A 16,780-nucleotide genomic window follows, 5' to 3' on the forward strand; every position below is an offset into this window, starting at 1 on the left:
CTCATCAATCTACACACAATATCCCATAATGACAAAGCAAAAACAGGTTTATAGAATTTTTTGCCAATTTATATATTAAAAAAAAAACGGATCATATTTACATAAGTATTTAGACCCTTTACTCAGTACTTTTTTGAAGCACCTTTGGCAGCGATTACAGCCTCAAGTCTTCTTGGGTAAGACGCTACAAGCTTGGCACACCTGTATTTCTTCTCAGCAGATCCTTTCAAACTCCAAAGTTCCTCTGGGGAGATGGGAGAACCTTCCAGAAGGACAATCATCTCTGCAGCACTCCACCAATCAGGGCTTATGGTGGAGTGGCCAGACAGACGCCACTCCTCAGTTAAAAGGCACATGACAGCCCGCTTGGAGTTTGCCAAAAGGCACCTAAAGGACTCTCAGACCATAAGAAATAAGATTCTCTGGTCTGATGAAACCCAGGCTAAAGTCTTTGGCCTGAATGCCAAGAGTCATGTCTGGAGGAAAACTGGCACCATCCTTACAGTGAAGCATGGTGGTGGCAGCATCATGCTGTGGGTATGTTTTTCAACGACAGGGGACTAGTCAGGATCGAGGAAAAGATCAACGGAGCTAAGTACAGAGAGATCCCTGATGAAAACCTGCTCAGAGCGCTCAGGACCTCAGACTGGGGTGAAGGTTCACCTTCCAACAGAACAACAACCCTAAGCACACAGCCAAGACAACGCAGGAGTGGGTTCGAGCCAAGACAACGCAGGAGTGGGTTCGGGACAGGTCTCTGAATGTCCTTGAGTTGCCCAGCCAGAGCCCGGACTTGAACCCAGTCGAACATCTCTGGAGACCTGAAAATAGCTGTGCAGTAACACTCCCCATCCAAACTGACAGAGCTTGAGAGGATCTGCAGAGAAGAATGGCAGAAACTCCCCAAATACAGGTGTGCCAAGCTTGTAGTGTCATACCCAAGAAGACTCGAGGCTTACTTATTTAAATTGTATTTTTCAGTTCTTTATTCTTAGCAACATTTTTTTTTGCAAATGTATTTTGTTATTATGGGGTATTGTGTGTAGATTGAGGGGGGGACAATTCAATACATTTTAGAATAAGGCTGTAACGTAACAAAATGTGGAAAAAGTCAAGGGGTTTGAATACTTACCGAAGGCACTGTATACTGAACAAAAATGTAAACCCAACATGCAACAATTTCAAAGATTTTACAGTTCATATAAGGAAATCAGTCAACTTAAATAAATTGATTAGGCCCTAATCTATGAATTTCACATGACCGGGAATACAGATAATGCATATGTTGGTCACAGACACTACCTTAAAAAAGGTAGGGGTGTGGATCAGAACCAGTCAGTATCTGGTGCGACCACCATTTGCCTCATGCAGCGTGACACATCTCCTTCGCATAGATTTGATCAGGCTGTTGATTGTGGCCTGTGGAATGTTGTCCCACTCCTCTTCAATGGTTGTGTGAAGTTGCTGGATATTGGCCGGAACTAGAACACGGTGTCGTACACGCCGATCCAGAGCATCCCAAACATGCTTAATGGGTGACATGTCTGGTGAGTATGCAGGCCATGGAAGAACTGGGACATTTTCAGCTTCCAGGAATCGTGTAAGACATGAGGCCTTGCATTATCATGTTGAAACATAAGGTGATGGAGGATGATGAATGGCACGACCTCAGGATCCTGGGCCTCAGGATCTCATCATGGTATCTCTGTGCATTCAAATTTTTGAGTGCGAAAACCTGAAAAATCTGTCTCCCTGCTTTCTTTTTGTTGTTGCTGTGGTACAGTTGAAGTCGGAAGTTTACATACACATGTAACGATTCTCCTCTTCATCCGAAGAGGAGGAGCATGGATTGAACCAAGACGCAGCGTTGTAACTTGACATATTATTTATTTAAACAAGACACAAAACGAACTATACTTGATTAACTACAAAACAAATAAACGATGTAGACAGACCTGGACACGAACTTACATATAACGTGAAGAACGCATGAACAGGAAAACTGACTACATAAAAGAACGAATGTACAAACAAACCGAGAACAGTGGCGTGTGGCGTAACATACAAACACTGACACAGGAGACAACCACCCACAACAAACAGTGTGAAAACACCTACCTTAATATGACTCTCAATCAGAGGAAATGAAAAACACCTGCCTCTAATTGAGAGCCATATTAGGTACCCATTAACCAACATAGAAACAGAAAACATAGACTGCCCACCCAAACTCACGTCCTGACCAACTAACACATACAAAAACTAACAGAAAACAGGTCAGGAACGTGACAACACATTAACCAAATACATTTAAACTCAGTTTTTCACAATTCTTGACATTTAATCCAAGTAAAAATTCCCTGTCTTAGGTCAGTTAGGATCACCACTCTATTTTAAGAAAGTGAAATGTCAGAATAATAGTAGAGAGAATTATTTATTTCAGCTTTTACTTCTTTCGTTACATTCTCAGTGGATCAGAAGTTTACATACACTCAATTAGTATTTGGTAGCATTGCCTTAAATTGTTTAACCAGGGTCAAACGTTTCGGGTAGCCTTCCACAAGCTTCCCACAATAAGTTGGGTGAATTTTGGCCCATTCCTCCTGACAGAGCTGGTGTAACTGAGTCAGGTTTGTAGGCCTCCTTCCTCGCACACGCTTTTTTAGTTCTGCCCACAAATTTTCTATAGGATTGAGGTCAGGGCTTTGTGATGGCCACTCCAATACCTTGACTTTGTTGTCCTTAAGCCATTTTGCCAGAACTTTGGAAGTATGCTTGGGGTCATTGTCCATTTGGAAGACCCATTTGCGACCAAGCTTCCTGACTGATGAGTACGATCTTTGTCGCCATGTGCAGTTGCAAACCGTAGTCTGGCTTTTTCATGGCAATTTTGGAGCAGTGGCTTCTTCCTTGCTGAGCGGCCGTTCAGGTTATGTCGATATAGGACTCGTTTTACTGTGGATATAGATACTTTTGTACCTGTTTCCTCCAGCACTCCACATGGTCCTTTGATGTTTTTCTGGGATTGATTGGCACTTTTCGTACCAGAGTATGTTCATCTCTAGGAGACAGAACGCGTCTCCTTCCTGAGCGATATGACGGCTGTGTGGTCCCATGGTGTTTATATTTGCGTACTATTGTTTGTACAGATGAACGTGGTACCTGCAGGCGTTTGGAAATTGCTCCCAAGGTTGAACCAGACTTGTGGAGGTCTACAATTTTTTGGCTGATTTCTTTCGATTTTCCCATGATGTCAAGCAAAGAGGCACTGAGTTTGAAGGTAGGCTTTGAAATACATTCATAGGTACACTTCCAATTGACTCAAATGATGTCAATTAGCCTTTCAGAAGCTTCTAAAGCCATAACATAATTTTCTGGAATTTTCCAAGCTGTTTAAAGACACTTTCAACTTCATGTATGTAATCTTCTGACCCACGGGAATTGTGATACAGAGAATTATAAGTGAAATAATCTGTCTGTAAACAATTGTTGGAAAAATGACTTGTGTCATGGACAATGTAGATGTCCTAACAGACTTGCCAAAACTATAGTTTGTTAACAAGAAATTTGTGGAGTGGTTGAAAAACTAGTTTTAACTAGTTCAACTTGATCATTTTGGTATCAAGTATTGTTTTTTCAAACTCTACCCTCAAGGGTTTTCACAAAATAGAACACGTGGCACTTTGCACTTTATTTTAAAAGTCTCTTTGTTGCTGTTACATTAAATGTATACAAATCAATGTAAGAACACAAGGGCATGCTAATTTAAAAGATGTCTAGTTATTATTATTAAACTATGTCTCAATGTTGGAGTTTTCCCCTGGCTGTCCGTAAATTTAAATAAATAATTGAATAAATAATTGCAAGCATTATGGAACAAATCTGGAAAATACCTAATTTGTCTTCGAAAATTCGACAAGATTTTTTCATTACGGTTGAATGCAACGATAAACATTCCATCACAGGTATTTTATAAAGAATACCATATACACCTTCAAATATCACTTACAGAGGCCAGTCAAATAACTCTGTGGCCTTATGTCATCACCTTTAATGATGATTTACTCATGAGTGACATGCACAGGCAGTCCCTTTGTCTACACCCTGGCACCCTAAAACTCAGAATTGGACAGTGAGGATGCAGTTATAATTTCTACACATTCCACAACTATGAGGGTGAAACCATGGTATGGGTTCTTTCAGCACCTGTATTCATATATGCCACCTCACACTAGTCATCTGCACCCGAGGAGTAAGAGGTCATTTTCATTATATGGAGTGCACTAAAACGAGTGCTTTGACTGAAAAGAAAACCCCTTACAGAGACTGAGGCCAGTGTAATGTTACTCAGCTGATATGTACAGGTATGTTTTTAATCCTTTTTTAATCCTCATTTAAATTAACCTGTGGATCAAGAGCTTTAGATCTGTCACAGAACACTCGCCTGAGGGACATTAACTTTATCACTCACTTACTCACCTCTTAACCATCTAGATCATAGGAAAGTAAGGAATCCAGAAAACGATTTGTTCTGGAATCCCCTACTCCAGGGATGCCGTAGTGCCGCAGGCACTACATTTTATTTAATTTAATCAACTTTGAAGACCAGGTGGGTTTTAATTTAGGCAAACACTGAACTGGGCCCGGTTTCCCAAAAGCAGCTTAAGGCTAAGTTCATCGTTAGAACCATAGGATCCTATTGTTCTAAAATGAATATAGCCTCAAGATGCTTGTGTGAAACCGGGCCCTGATCAATTAAGTAGCTAAGTGTGGTGTCTAGATGGGATAAAATCCTGCAGTACCTCTGGCACTCCAGGAACAGAGTTTCCTACCCCTGCCCTACTCCTAGACACAAACCTCACGCCAACTCAAATAAATGTCTAATCTGAGTCGAAGGAATTTGGGGATTATCAATAAATCAGTTGTGTGCTTTGAAGGGAAGTCAGAGGACTCACAGTAACAGCCTTAAATGGAGAAGACTTTTTTGTGATCAGACACCCGCACCGAAATCTATGAAACTGCTTCAACTGGGACTTCAGTAACAGAAAGAGGGTGGATGGTAGTTAATAAAGTTGCATGCTTTAAATAGAAAGTGACAGACAGTCAGAGACAACGGAAAGTGGCAATAATTCCAATGTTGTCATGAATTGCTTTGTGGGCACTCACCTTGTAAATCCTCTGTGTTCTATGAGTTTCACATCCTGAAGATCATGTGTCAGGGTATTTCTTAAGACAAAGACAATGGGGACATGATGCTATGCATTCTACACTACCTGAAATGGAGAAGGGGTTTATAATCATCGCTACCCAGCACTGTACGCTGCTTTTTCAATACGAAAAATAAAAGACTTACCACTGTAAGTGTAATAAAATATGTAACTTTTAATAAAAACTGAACAAAATAACAAAACAATGTTAAAATGGCTTGCATTAATAACACGAACACACATTATGCATCACACACTTCATACATTATAAGCAGCCAGACAACAGCAATTATTTACATGACATTGTTACACCAGAGGCACACCAGGGGTCAGTTTTCATGCCACACGTATATCAGTAACACACAGGGGGGCACACAATGCCTTCCAGCAGACGCTCATCATAAGAGGACATGGGACAGTAAGTTCTGTTAGATAGGAAATAAGAGAGGAGGACGGCTAGTCAACGGTGGTGTAGATGACTTCTGAGCATCTGTTGAATGGCATCGGGCACACTTTAAGAAACACACATCTTTTAAGGGCTATTGCCGTTAATTCTTCATTGCAATGACATGTAAATGTAAATCATGATATGAAAACCACGTCATATTCATTTAGTTATTGACTGTAGATAACAGACTCATCTATGGGTGTATTGCCTTTTACTAACAGAGAATAACTACTTGAGAGACAGCACAGTACATCAAATTTACTGTATGAATGTTAGGATTAAAATTGTAGGATTACATGCAGACATACAGATTAGGTCAAATGAAAGCCATTCCCTTTTTTTGTCTTAATTCCACCCACTTCAGAGTATTAGTGGTAACCACTACTAGCATCACAGCTTGCTGGAATTGAGGTAGTTACTAGATGACCTCATCACCACTCAATTCTGAATTTCTTCAGTGCTTAATTAACATTATTTGCTTACTGAAATTGTCAATTAACAAATGAGTAAATAAATCACTATGGAGGTGTGGTATTCACAAGTTTACAGCATTATACCATGTACACTAAGTCAACACTAGTAGAAGCAAAATTATTGAATTCTTAGAAGCACAACTAACACTCACAGTGATAACGAGTAAACATTTTGATTTATCAACATCATGGCCATATTGTAAAAAAAAGAAAAAAAAGAAAAGATTTTCAGTAAATCATAGTTTTGTTATGGCTTTTCATAGTATTCAGTACTTTGAATTGTAGAAGCATTTCACATTTAACAGAGACAAAATAATTCAAACACACAAGTTTTAAAATACAAACACATAATTTGGTCCATTTTGATAATAATACCTTACTATGAGGTATTATTAGGACAATAAATACAGTTTCAGGACAATAAATACAGTTTGAAAGTGAAAAGACAATCTTAATAACTGTTAAATGTATTTAAATCAAGTTGGAGAGCAAGATTAATTTCACCCATATTGCTGATAGTGCGACTTGAAGTGCAATTACTACAAATAAAGTATGGGGACAACATTCAATTCAAATAGAATTGTCATTTTTCATACCAGTCAAAAATTATACCTTAAACAGAAAATCAATTTGGGCGCAGAGACTTAAAATGTTTGCACTTAAAGTCAAAATAATAAACTAGCCAGTCATGCGATTAGTCTGTCCTTCTCTATTATAATGAGTTGGGGGGGGGAATAATATGGACACTCAGCTAACATCAGATAGTATCGTTACCGTAGATATAATCTGTGCATATGTGTTAGCTGAGTATTAGGTTACGAGACGACTTTGTCATTTCCTGAAGTGGATGCAAGCTATAGACAGATAAACACATTGCAAATCATGTCTATTCTTAGGTCGACAACGCTTCAAAGTTCAAAACCCAAGGATCAAAAGTAAACGTAATTCTCCCAGGACTATTTTCAACCTTACAGTGTGTACAGAATTAAAGGTAACTGATCGTATAACCATTGAAGCAAAGATTTCAGAACTTCTTCTCTGTGTTATGTACATATTTTCACCTTTCAATACACAGCAAGGGAATAGTAGTGAATCAAATGCCCAATATTTAAAACATAGTTCATAGCGCTATTTACATTGGATAGTTCATAAAGCTTAGAATTTAGGGAAGAATTGTCTGTGATGGAAGACTTAAGATAATATTTCCACCTCGTAAAATTGCAAATTGACAGGTAAAGTATATAGGCTAAACTATTTTGACCTAATACAAGGAATTTTAATCAAAAATGACTTTGGTAATCAAAGGCCAAAGCAAAATCAGAAGTTATTATATAGTAACTAAATCAGCCAAACAATATGTATGGCTCTACAAGACATGGCAATAGTATTTCTGTAATGAGACTGGCAAGATGCTAAGCATTGCTGGTGAACCTAGCTCATACACTATTATGGGTCATTTCTAAATACTGTAATATATCCTTTATCTTCCAAAGTATATCAAGATCCTTGAAGTTGATAAACACATTATGACCAAAACAAAAGAATGAATCAGATGATGAACATTTGATGAAATGACAAACAGAATGCAAACTGACATCTGAACCACACCAACCAAGCAGTACAAGATGAACTATAACCCGATTTAGTCTTTTTTTTATTTGACGGATGATTCTGAGAGGTGGATGCTCTCTACCTGCCATTTATGGATAAGAACAGGAAGTAGGAAGTGGTGGACAGGAAGCTTCTGCTCTGTGGGTTGACTGAGCGCGCTCTGTAACAGATTGGTATCTTGGAGCTCTTCTGGAGGCCGATGGCTAACGGCTGATAGTAGGCAGATGGATATGAGGAGTCTGCTGAAGTTAGTCGGAGAAGAGGCTGGCGAAGGACTGCCGCAGGCTGCGGATGGTCTCTGCCTTGGCCTCGTCGTCCGTGGCGTTCCCTTTCAGGGTCTCGGTGAAGGTGTTGGTGAGCGACTGGGATTTGCTGCAAGGCGCGAACGTGAGAGTGAGGCTGAGGCTTGAGGGGCATGCAACATGGAGATGGTGGATGTACGTGCGTGTATGTTTGCGTGCATTCATGTGTGAAGAGGGCCGAGGGGATCATATTCTGCCAACTTTGCTACTGCAGTTTGATCAACAGAGGCTGGCCAACAGCACACACAACAGGGAATAAACTAGTGCACTTTGCTCTCTAAGGCCAACAAGATTTGAACAAAGGAGCTTAATCTTAGAAGACATGTTAATGTTTATTATAGCAAAGCCAACGACTGTCAGCTTGGACAGAAATACAGTCAAACTAGTTGTGTATCCGAGCCAGGAGGTAAACTGGGCAATGGTTGTGGAGAAATCTAGTTGTAAATTGCCCAACCGACAACCCCTTTGCCATGTACAGCCAATCCACGTTGAACTAGGGAGTTACGAGAGAATCAAAACTCAAGAGGTAGTTTCACTTTTATCACATATTATCTGAAGGGGTGGCTGGAGCTGAGCATCCTGTAAATGCAGGCCATTTATTAACAGCTGTTAAACAGGAACAAATGTGGGCATGTCAGAGATTATAATAGAGTATTTCTGTAAACAGGAAGTGTCGAGCTACAGGAGCGGTGAAATCTCTATACAATGTCTCCATCTAGCAGCCATTTGTGGCATCTGCACAGATCTGCTCCAAGTAGATATATTCCTAGTTTTACCCAGAAAGTAAAGATTTTAATGAAAAGACGACAGTTTAAGGTTTTCACAGAACTTTTACTAGAGATCTTGTACTTAGTACAGTAGAGTTCTTTACTATTCTAATTAAGCAATAAGGCCCGAGGAGGTGTGGTATATGGCCTACATATTAAATTCTAAACTGGGTGGTTTGAGCCCTGAATGCTGATTGGCTGAAAGCCGTGGTACATCACATCGTATACCACGGGTATGACAAAATATGTATTTTTACTGTTCTAATTACGTTGGTAACCGGTTTATAAAAGCAATAAGGCACCCTGGGGAATTGTTGTATATGGCCAACATACCATGGCTAAGGGATGCATCCAGGCACTCCGCGTTGAGTCATGCTTAAGAACAGCCCTCAGCCGTGGTATATTGGCCATATACCACACCCCCTCATGCATTATTGCTTAATTATATTCTTCTGTTAAGTTAATATTAGTATTACACACCCATGTTAACATCAGCTATGACCATGGAGATGAGATTTAAGGCATTTGACGCGTTGACTTACTTCAGTTGAGGAGGTTGTTTCTGGGAGCCGGGGCCGGAGGCGACGGGAGGTGGGATGGGTCCGGGCTGGAAGGCCTGGCTGGGGGAGGTGTTAGCTGAGCGGGCTCGCTGAGGAGAACCCTGGGCTGACTGGGAGGGAGAACTAGAGCCAGAGCGATGCCCACCTGCAGAGCAAACACAGACTCGTGTTTCGTCTCAGAGACTCAAGGCACCACTATGTGTATTTCTCAACACTATCATAATATTCATATTCACCACAACAGCAATCAAATGTTGTAGCAATCAAACTGGTGAAAAGATGTCGATGGAGGTCTCTTTACCTTGGGCCCTTCTTGGCTGGGTCGTCTGTGGCTGTGAAATGAAAAGCATTGAAAATGGACAGTAATAGTGCATGATGCATGGTTGGTTTGATATAGTCTCTACACAAGGGCTTATTTGAAGCAATTCTTCATTACTTTTGAGATCAAATCTAGATAATAAATTCAAATGCAAATCCATAATAGTGTTACACTCTGGACAGGAGGTGAAAGAGATTTACCTTCACAGCGCTGGGCTGTGGTGTGTTGATCCCGAGCAGCACGCTGCACATCTTATTGATCACTAGATCAGTGATCAGCTGCCTGTCCTCCTCCACGTGCTCACCAATCAGAGGCATGGAACTGTCCATCACCTAGATGACACAGGAGAGGTACACCAATCAGAGTGAAGAACAACAACACGGACCGTATTGGCAGGGATTCTAGACTGAGTCAATGCAAGTAAATGGGAAATTCACTGTAAATCCATTCAACGTGATTGACTTCATTCTTGCCACTAGAGAGCAGTATTGGACATCTTATTTGAGCAGCTATGCCTGATGAAGATGATGGCGAGGGGGTGAAATTCACAGCAGTTTTGATGTTAGAGCACAGTGACTGCTGATATGTGTATATGTGTATACTATAGTGTATACTATACTATACTATAGTACTACAGGCACAAACATGAGAGATGTGTCTTATTGATGTGACATATTATTACATCAAAATATTACGGCCATTATTTCAGTACATTTAGTACTTATTTCATAACTTATGGGTGGATACTGGATGTCAGGACATGGCACGGCCACATAGATAATTGACTCAACATAAACTTTTCCCACCGTAGCATTTCAACTCACAACACATGTGCTGCTTTGGTTGAAACCATCTCCGCAAAGCATGTGGCTCTCCACCAATCCACCAGCCATGCTGTCCTCTGCATGAGAGGGTCGTGCCAAATGAGAACCAAAACAAACAGAGGAAAGCCTGTCTCACAGGCTGAGGGAGAGAACAGAGGGAACACTGCCAGCAGAATGCATGTGTCATGTCCCCAGAGCGGTATCAGGCCACTGCACGCATTGTGGCCAGAGCACACTGTAAACAGACATAACTCCTTTTATCCATGTGCCCCTTGTACACAGTGTACACAGGCGAGTGTCTGTATGTATGTGTGCGTGCGCGTGTGTGTGTGTGCGTGTGTGCAGCTGGGAGAGCTGGGAGATGGGTAGAAGGAAGAGAACTGGGCAGGTGATGTGCCTGGCAGTGTGGCCCCTTAGTCATAACTAGTGGTGTAAAGTACTTAAGTAAAAATACTTGAAAGTACTACTTAAGTCGTTTTTTGGGGTATCTGTACTTTACAATTTTTTACATTTTTACTTTTACTTCACTACATTCCTAAAGAAAATGATGTACATTTTACTCCAACCATTTTCCCTGACACCCAAAAGCACTTATGTCTAAGTGTTGGAGCGTGCCCCTGGCTATCTGTAAACAAAAAAAAAAAAGAAAATGATGAAGTCTGGTTTGTTTCATTTAAGGAATTTGAAATGATTTATACTGGTCCTTTTACTTTTGATACTTAAGTATATTTAGCAATAATATTTACTTTGATAATTGAGTATATTTAAAACCAAATACTTCTGGACTTCTACTCAAGTAGTATTTTACTGGGTGACTTTCAGTTTTACTTGAGTCATTTTCTACTAAGGTATCTTTTACTTTTACTCAAGTAGTATTTTACTGGATGACTTTCAGTTTTACTTGAGTCATTTTCTACTAAGGTATCTTTTACTTTTACTCAAGTATGACAATTGAGTCGTTTTTCCACCACTGCTCATAAGGGGCCGGGACTGAGACGGGGACTCACTGTGCCCTGGAGGACTGGCAGCTGCAGCCGGGGCCCACTGCAAGCCAGGAGCCACTTCAAATGTGGTGCAGTGGCAGCCAGAGTACCGGTTACACCCTGGTGATTTATTGGGATATAGACTCATCTAGCAGATGACAAGGCTGCAGTTAGTTGCCCTTTAGTATTAGAACATAGAGGAGAGGTGTTGTTTTTCTCCTCTTTTATTGGGCTGCACAGTGTTCTCTGCTGCTGGTCTGGACACTGTATTCTGGAATGGAAAGATTACGGGTTGGAAACGGTGCACTCTGTACTCGGCCGGGCAATACAGAAACTCCAAAGAGGCTACTGTTGTTTGATTACTTTAGCTAAGTGATTGCTATGATAGTGTGTAATGTTTATGTGAAATGGCAAGTGCCAGATTCATGCCTAAGTATGTGTGCCAAAATTCTCACACAGATGTTGTCGAACTATCCGCGCAAACGATTTCAGTCGAATACGGCTTGATAATAATACATATACATATACATACTTATATAGCGCTTTTCAAGGACCCAAAGTCGCTTTACAATTATAGAAATGAAAAAGAAAAACAACAGGAGTCAAATCAAAGCATCAGACTAAACAAAACATGAATAAAGAGAGGGGTGGGCTCAAAGAAGGGAAAGAGTGTAATGAATCAGTGTATGGGTTGGGATTTGGGATTTGGATATGAACCCGGTGTAGGGTAAGGGTTAGGTGCTGCTCAGTATGGTGAAGATAGAAGTGTCTTGGTAGTATATTTCTTTGCTTGTACGGGTGTGTGGAAGGGGGAGCCTTAAGGGTAGGCCTTGTCAAAGAGGTGGGGCTTTAGGAGAGACTGAAAGATAGTAATGGAATCTGAGTCATGGATGGCTGGAGGAAGGGAGTTCCAGAGCCTAGGAACAACCCTAGAGAAGGCCCTGTCACCGAAGTGCTGCCAGGACTTGGTGTGGGTGAGGAATTTTGAACCTTATGGAGGGAGCTTGAGTTGATGCTGGAGAGTTGTGAGATGCAGTCGTCAAGACGGGAGGAGATGAATGCGCGTATGAGAGTTTCAGCGGCAGGACGGGAGAAGAAAGACCTGACTTTGGCAATGTTGCGGAGGTGGGAGAATGAGGTTTTGACAGTCTGTCTGATGTGGTGGGCAAATGAGAGTTTGGAGTCCAGGATTGCGCCAAGGTTTAGTGCATGGAGGGAGGGAGAGACAGTGGTGTCGTCAATGATGAGGGTGAGGTTGCCAGCTTTGGTGAGGGTGGAGGAGGAGTTCTGTTTTATCACTGTTGAGCTTAAGGAGTGTTGTTGTGTTGTTTTTATTGCAGAGAGGCAGGATTCAATGTGGGGCAGAGGTGGGTTGAGGAGGGATTTGGTGCTGAGGTAGATCTGGGTGTCATCGGCATAGCAGTGGAAGTCTAGGTTGAAGTGACAGAGGATCTGACCAAGGGGGAGGATGTAGATGAGGAAGAGTAAGGGACCCAGCACAGAGCCCTGGGGGACACTCTCTATAACTGCAGCTGAGTCTGAAGTGTGGCCATTGAGAGAGATGTAGCGGGTCCGGTTTGTGAGGTATGATTGTAGCCAGTAGAGCGCAGTGCCCTCAACAAATAATAGCAACATCATATTTAGTGCTGTCAAATTTGAGTATAATGAAGCCTGTTTCTTTGTGATTTTTTTCTGTCCTCAGATATCGAAAGCAATGAAAGCCTGTTTGCAGATGAAGGAATATATCCTATATGCCATGAGTTATATGTGTAGACCTACCTACAGTGCCTTCGGAAAGTATTCGGACCCCTTGACTTTTTCCACATTTTGTTACGTTACAGCCTTATTCTAAAATAGATTAAATAAATGCTTTCCTCATAATCTACACACATTAACCCATAATGACTAAGTGAAAACAGGTATTTCGATTTTTTAGCAAATTTATTAAAAATAAAACACAGATACCTTATTTACATACGTATTCAGACACTATGAGACTTGTAATTGAGCTCAGGTGCATCCTGTTTCCATTGATCATCCTTGAGATGTTTCTACAACTTCATTGGAATCCCCCTGTGGTAAATTCAATTGATTGGATATGATTTGGAAAGGCACACACCTGTCTGTATAAGGTCCCACAGTTGACAGTGCATGTCAGAGCAAAACCAAGCCATGAGGTCGAAGGAATTGTTCGTAGAGCTCCGAGACAGGATTGTGTTGAGGCACAGATCTGGGGAAGGGTACCAAAACATTTCTGCAGCATTGAAGGTTCCCAAGAACACCGTGTCTTCCTTGGTCAGGGAGGTGACCAAGAACCCAAACCAATGATCACTCTGACAGAGTTCCCGAGTTCCTCTGTGGAGGTGGGAGAACCTTCCAGAAGGACAACCATCTCTGCAGCAACTCCACCAATCAGGCCTTTATGGTAGAGTGGCCAGACGGAGGCCACTCCTCAGTAAAAGGCACATGACAGCCCGCTTGGTGTTTGCCAAAAGGCACCTAAAGGACTCTCAGACCATGAGAAACAAGATTCTCAGGTCTGATGAAACCAAGATTGAACAAAGTACTGAGTATAGGGTCTGAATACTTATGTAAATGTGATATTTCCATTTTTAATACAATTACCTTTGTCATTATAGGGTATTGTGTGTAGATTGATGAGGAAAAAAACGATTTAATAGATTTTAGAATAAGGTTGTAACAAAATGTGGAAAAAGTCAAGCGGTCTGAATACTTTCCGAAGGCACTGTATGTTAACAAATGTACACAAAAAATACAGTTAAACATCACACAGTGTATAAACCTATTACAATCGGATCAGTCCAACCCTGCTGTAGGTCTACTGGGTGTGCAGCGTTCCGTTTCAGTCAAATAGTCTGGGTAGCCATTTGATTAGGTGTTCAGGAGTCTTATGGCTTGGGGGTAGAAGCTGTTTAGAAGCCTTGGACCTAGACTTGGCACCGCTTGCCGTGCGGTAGCAGAGAGAACAGTCTATGACTGGGGTGGCTGGAGTCTTTGACAATTTTTATGGCCTTCCTCTGACACTGCCTAGTATAGAGGTCCTGGATGGCAGGAAGCTTGGCCCCAGTGATGTACTGGGCCGTTCGCACTACCCTCTGTAGTGCCTTGCGGTCGGAGGCTGAGCAGTTGCCATACCAGGCAGTGATGCAACCAGTCAGGATGCTCTCGATGGTGCAGCTGTAGAACCTTGGACCATGTTAGTTTGTTGGTGATGTGGACACCAAGGAACTTGAAGCTCTCAACCTGCTCCACTGCAGCCCCGTCGATGACAGTGTTCGGTCCTCTTTTTCCTGTAGTCCACAATCATCTCCTTTGTCTTGATCACGTTAAGGGAGAGGTTGTTGTCCTGGCACCACATGGCCAGGTTTCTGACCTCCTCCCTATAGGCTGTCTCATCGTTGTCGGTGATCACTGTTGTGGTGTCATCGGCAAACTTGATGGTTTTGGAGTCGTGCAGTCATGAGTGAACAGGGAGTACAGGAGCGGACTAAGCACGCACCCCTGAAGGGCCCCTGTGTTGAGGATCAGCGAGGCGGATGTGTTGTTACCTAACCTTACCACCTGGGGGGCGGCCCGTCAGGAAGTCCAGGATCCAGTTGCAGAGGGAGGTGTTTAGTCTCAGTGTCCTTAGCTTAGTGATGAGCTTTGAGGGCACTGTGGTGTTGAACGCTGAGCTGTAGTCAATTAATAGCATTCTCACATAGGTGTTCCTTTTGTCCAGGTGGGAAAAGGGCAGTGTGGAGTGCAATAGAGATTGCATCATCTGTAGATCTTTTGGGGCGGTATGCATATTGGAGTGGGTCTAGTGTTTCTGGGATAATGATGTTGATGTGAGCCATGACCAGCCTTACAAAGCACTTCATGGCTACAGACGTGAGTGCTACGGGTCGGTAATCATTTAGGCAGGTTACCTTAGTGTTCTTGGGCACAAGCACTATGGTGGTCTGCTTAAAACATGTTGGTATTACAGACTCAGACAGGGAGAGGTTGAAAATGTCAGTGAAGACACTTGCCAGTTGGTCAGAGCATGCTCGCAGTACATGCACTGGCAATCCGTCTGGCCCTGCGGCCTCGTGAATGTTGACCTGTTTAAAGGTCTTACTCACATCGGCTGCGGAGAGCGTGATCACACAGTCTTCCAGAACAGCTGGTGCTCTCATACATATTTCAGTGTTATTTGCCTCGAAGCGAGTAGTTTAGCTCGTCTGGTAGGCTCGTGTCATTGGGCAGCTCTCGGCAGTGTTTCCCTTTGTAGTCTGTAATGGTTTGCAAGCCCTGCCACATCCGACGAGCGTCAGAGCCAGTGTAGTACGATTCGATCTTGGTCCTGTATTGACTCTTTGCATGTTTGATGGTTCGTCGGAGGGCATAGCGGGATTTCTTATAAGCTTCCGGCTCCTTGAAAGCGGCAGCTCTAGCCTTTAGCTCAGTGCAGATGTTGCCTGTAATCCATGGCTTCTGGTTGGGGTATGTACATACGGTCACTGTGGGGATGACGTCATCGATGGACTTATTAATGAAGCCAGTGACTGATGTGGTGTCAATGCCATCAGAGGAATCCCGGAACATATTCCAGTCTGTGCTAGCAAAACAGTCCTGTAGCTTAGCATCTGCTTCATCTGACCACTTTTTTATTGATCTAGTCACTAGTACTTCCTGCTTTAATTTTTGCTTGTAAACAGGGATTAGGAGGATAGAATTATGGTCAGATTTGCCAAATGCAGGGCGAGGGAGAGCTTTGTACGCGTCTCTCTGTGTGGAGTAAAGGTGGTGCAGAGTTTCTTTTCCTCTGGTTGCACATTTAACATGATGATAGAAATTTGGTAAAATGGATTTAAGTTTCCCTGCCTTAAAGTCCCTGGTCACTAGGAGCTCCGCCTCTAGGTGAGCGTTTTCTTATGACGCAATACAGCTCTTCCAATGCTGTCTTAGTGCCAGCCTCTGACTGTGATAAACAGTCAGCTACGGACAGCTACGGACAGCTACGGAAAATACATATGAAAACTCTAGGTAGATATTGTGGTCTCAGCTTATCATGAGATACTCTACCTTGGGCGAGCAATAGCTCGAGACTTACTTAGATATTGTGCACCAGCTGTTTTTCACCAAAATAAATAGTCCGCCGCCCTTTGTCTTACCAGACCCCGCTGTTCTATCCTACCGGTACAGCATATAACCAGCCAGCTTTATGTTGATAGTGTCGTCGTTCAGCCACGACCCCGTGGAGCATAAGATGTTACAGTTTTTAATGTCCAGTTGGTAGTT

General features: G+C 42.2%; 1 protein-coding gene across 2 annotated transcripts in view; it reads right to left on the bottom strand.

The window, feature by feature from the left end:
- Positions 1-5,362: 5,362 nt before the first annotated feature.
- LOC129838720 (synapsin-3-like) overlaps positions 5,363-16,780 on the bottom strand; it is a 139,881-nt gene continuing 128,463 nt past the window's right edge. For both annotated transcript variants that reach the window (XM_055905876.1, XM_055905875.1), the window contains exons 11-14: positions 9,888-10,019; positions 9,670-9,700; positions 9,351-9,513; positions 5,363-8,111 (exon numbers count right to left, since the gene is read on the bottom strand). In XM_055905876.1, coding sequence (XP_055761851.1) covers positions 7,988-8,111; positions 9,351-9,513; positions 9,670-9,700; positions 9,888-10,019 — 450 coding nt within the window. In that variant the 3' untranslated portion in view covers positions 5,363-7,987. The remainder of the gene's footprint in view (positions 8,112-9,350; positions 9,514-9,669; positions 9,701-9,887; positions 10,020-16,780) is intronic.

Source organism: Salvelinus fontinalis, chromosome 39, assembly GCF_029448725.1.
Source record: "Salvelinus fontinalis isolate EN_2023a chromosome 39, ASM2944872v1, whole genome shotgun sequence".
Lineage (NCBI taxonomy): Eukaryota > Metazoa > Chordata > Actinopteri > Salmoniformes > Salmonidae > Salvelinus > Salvelinus fontinalis.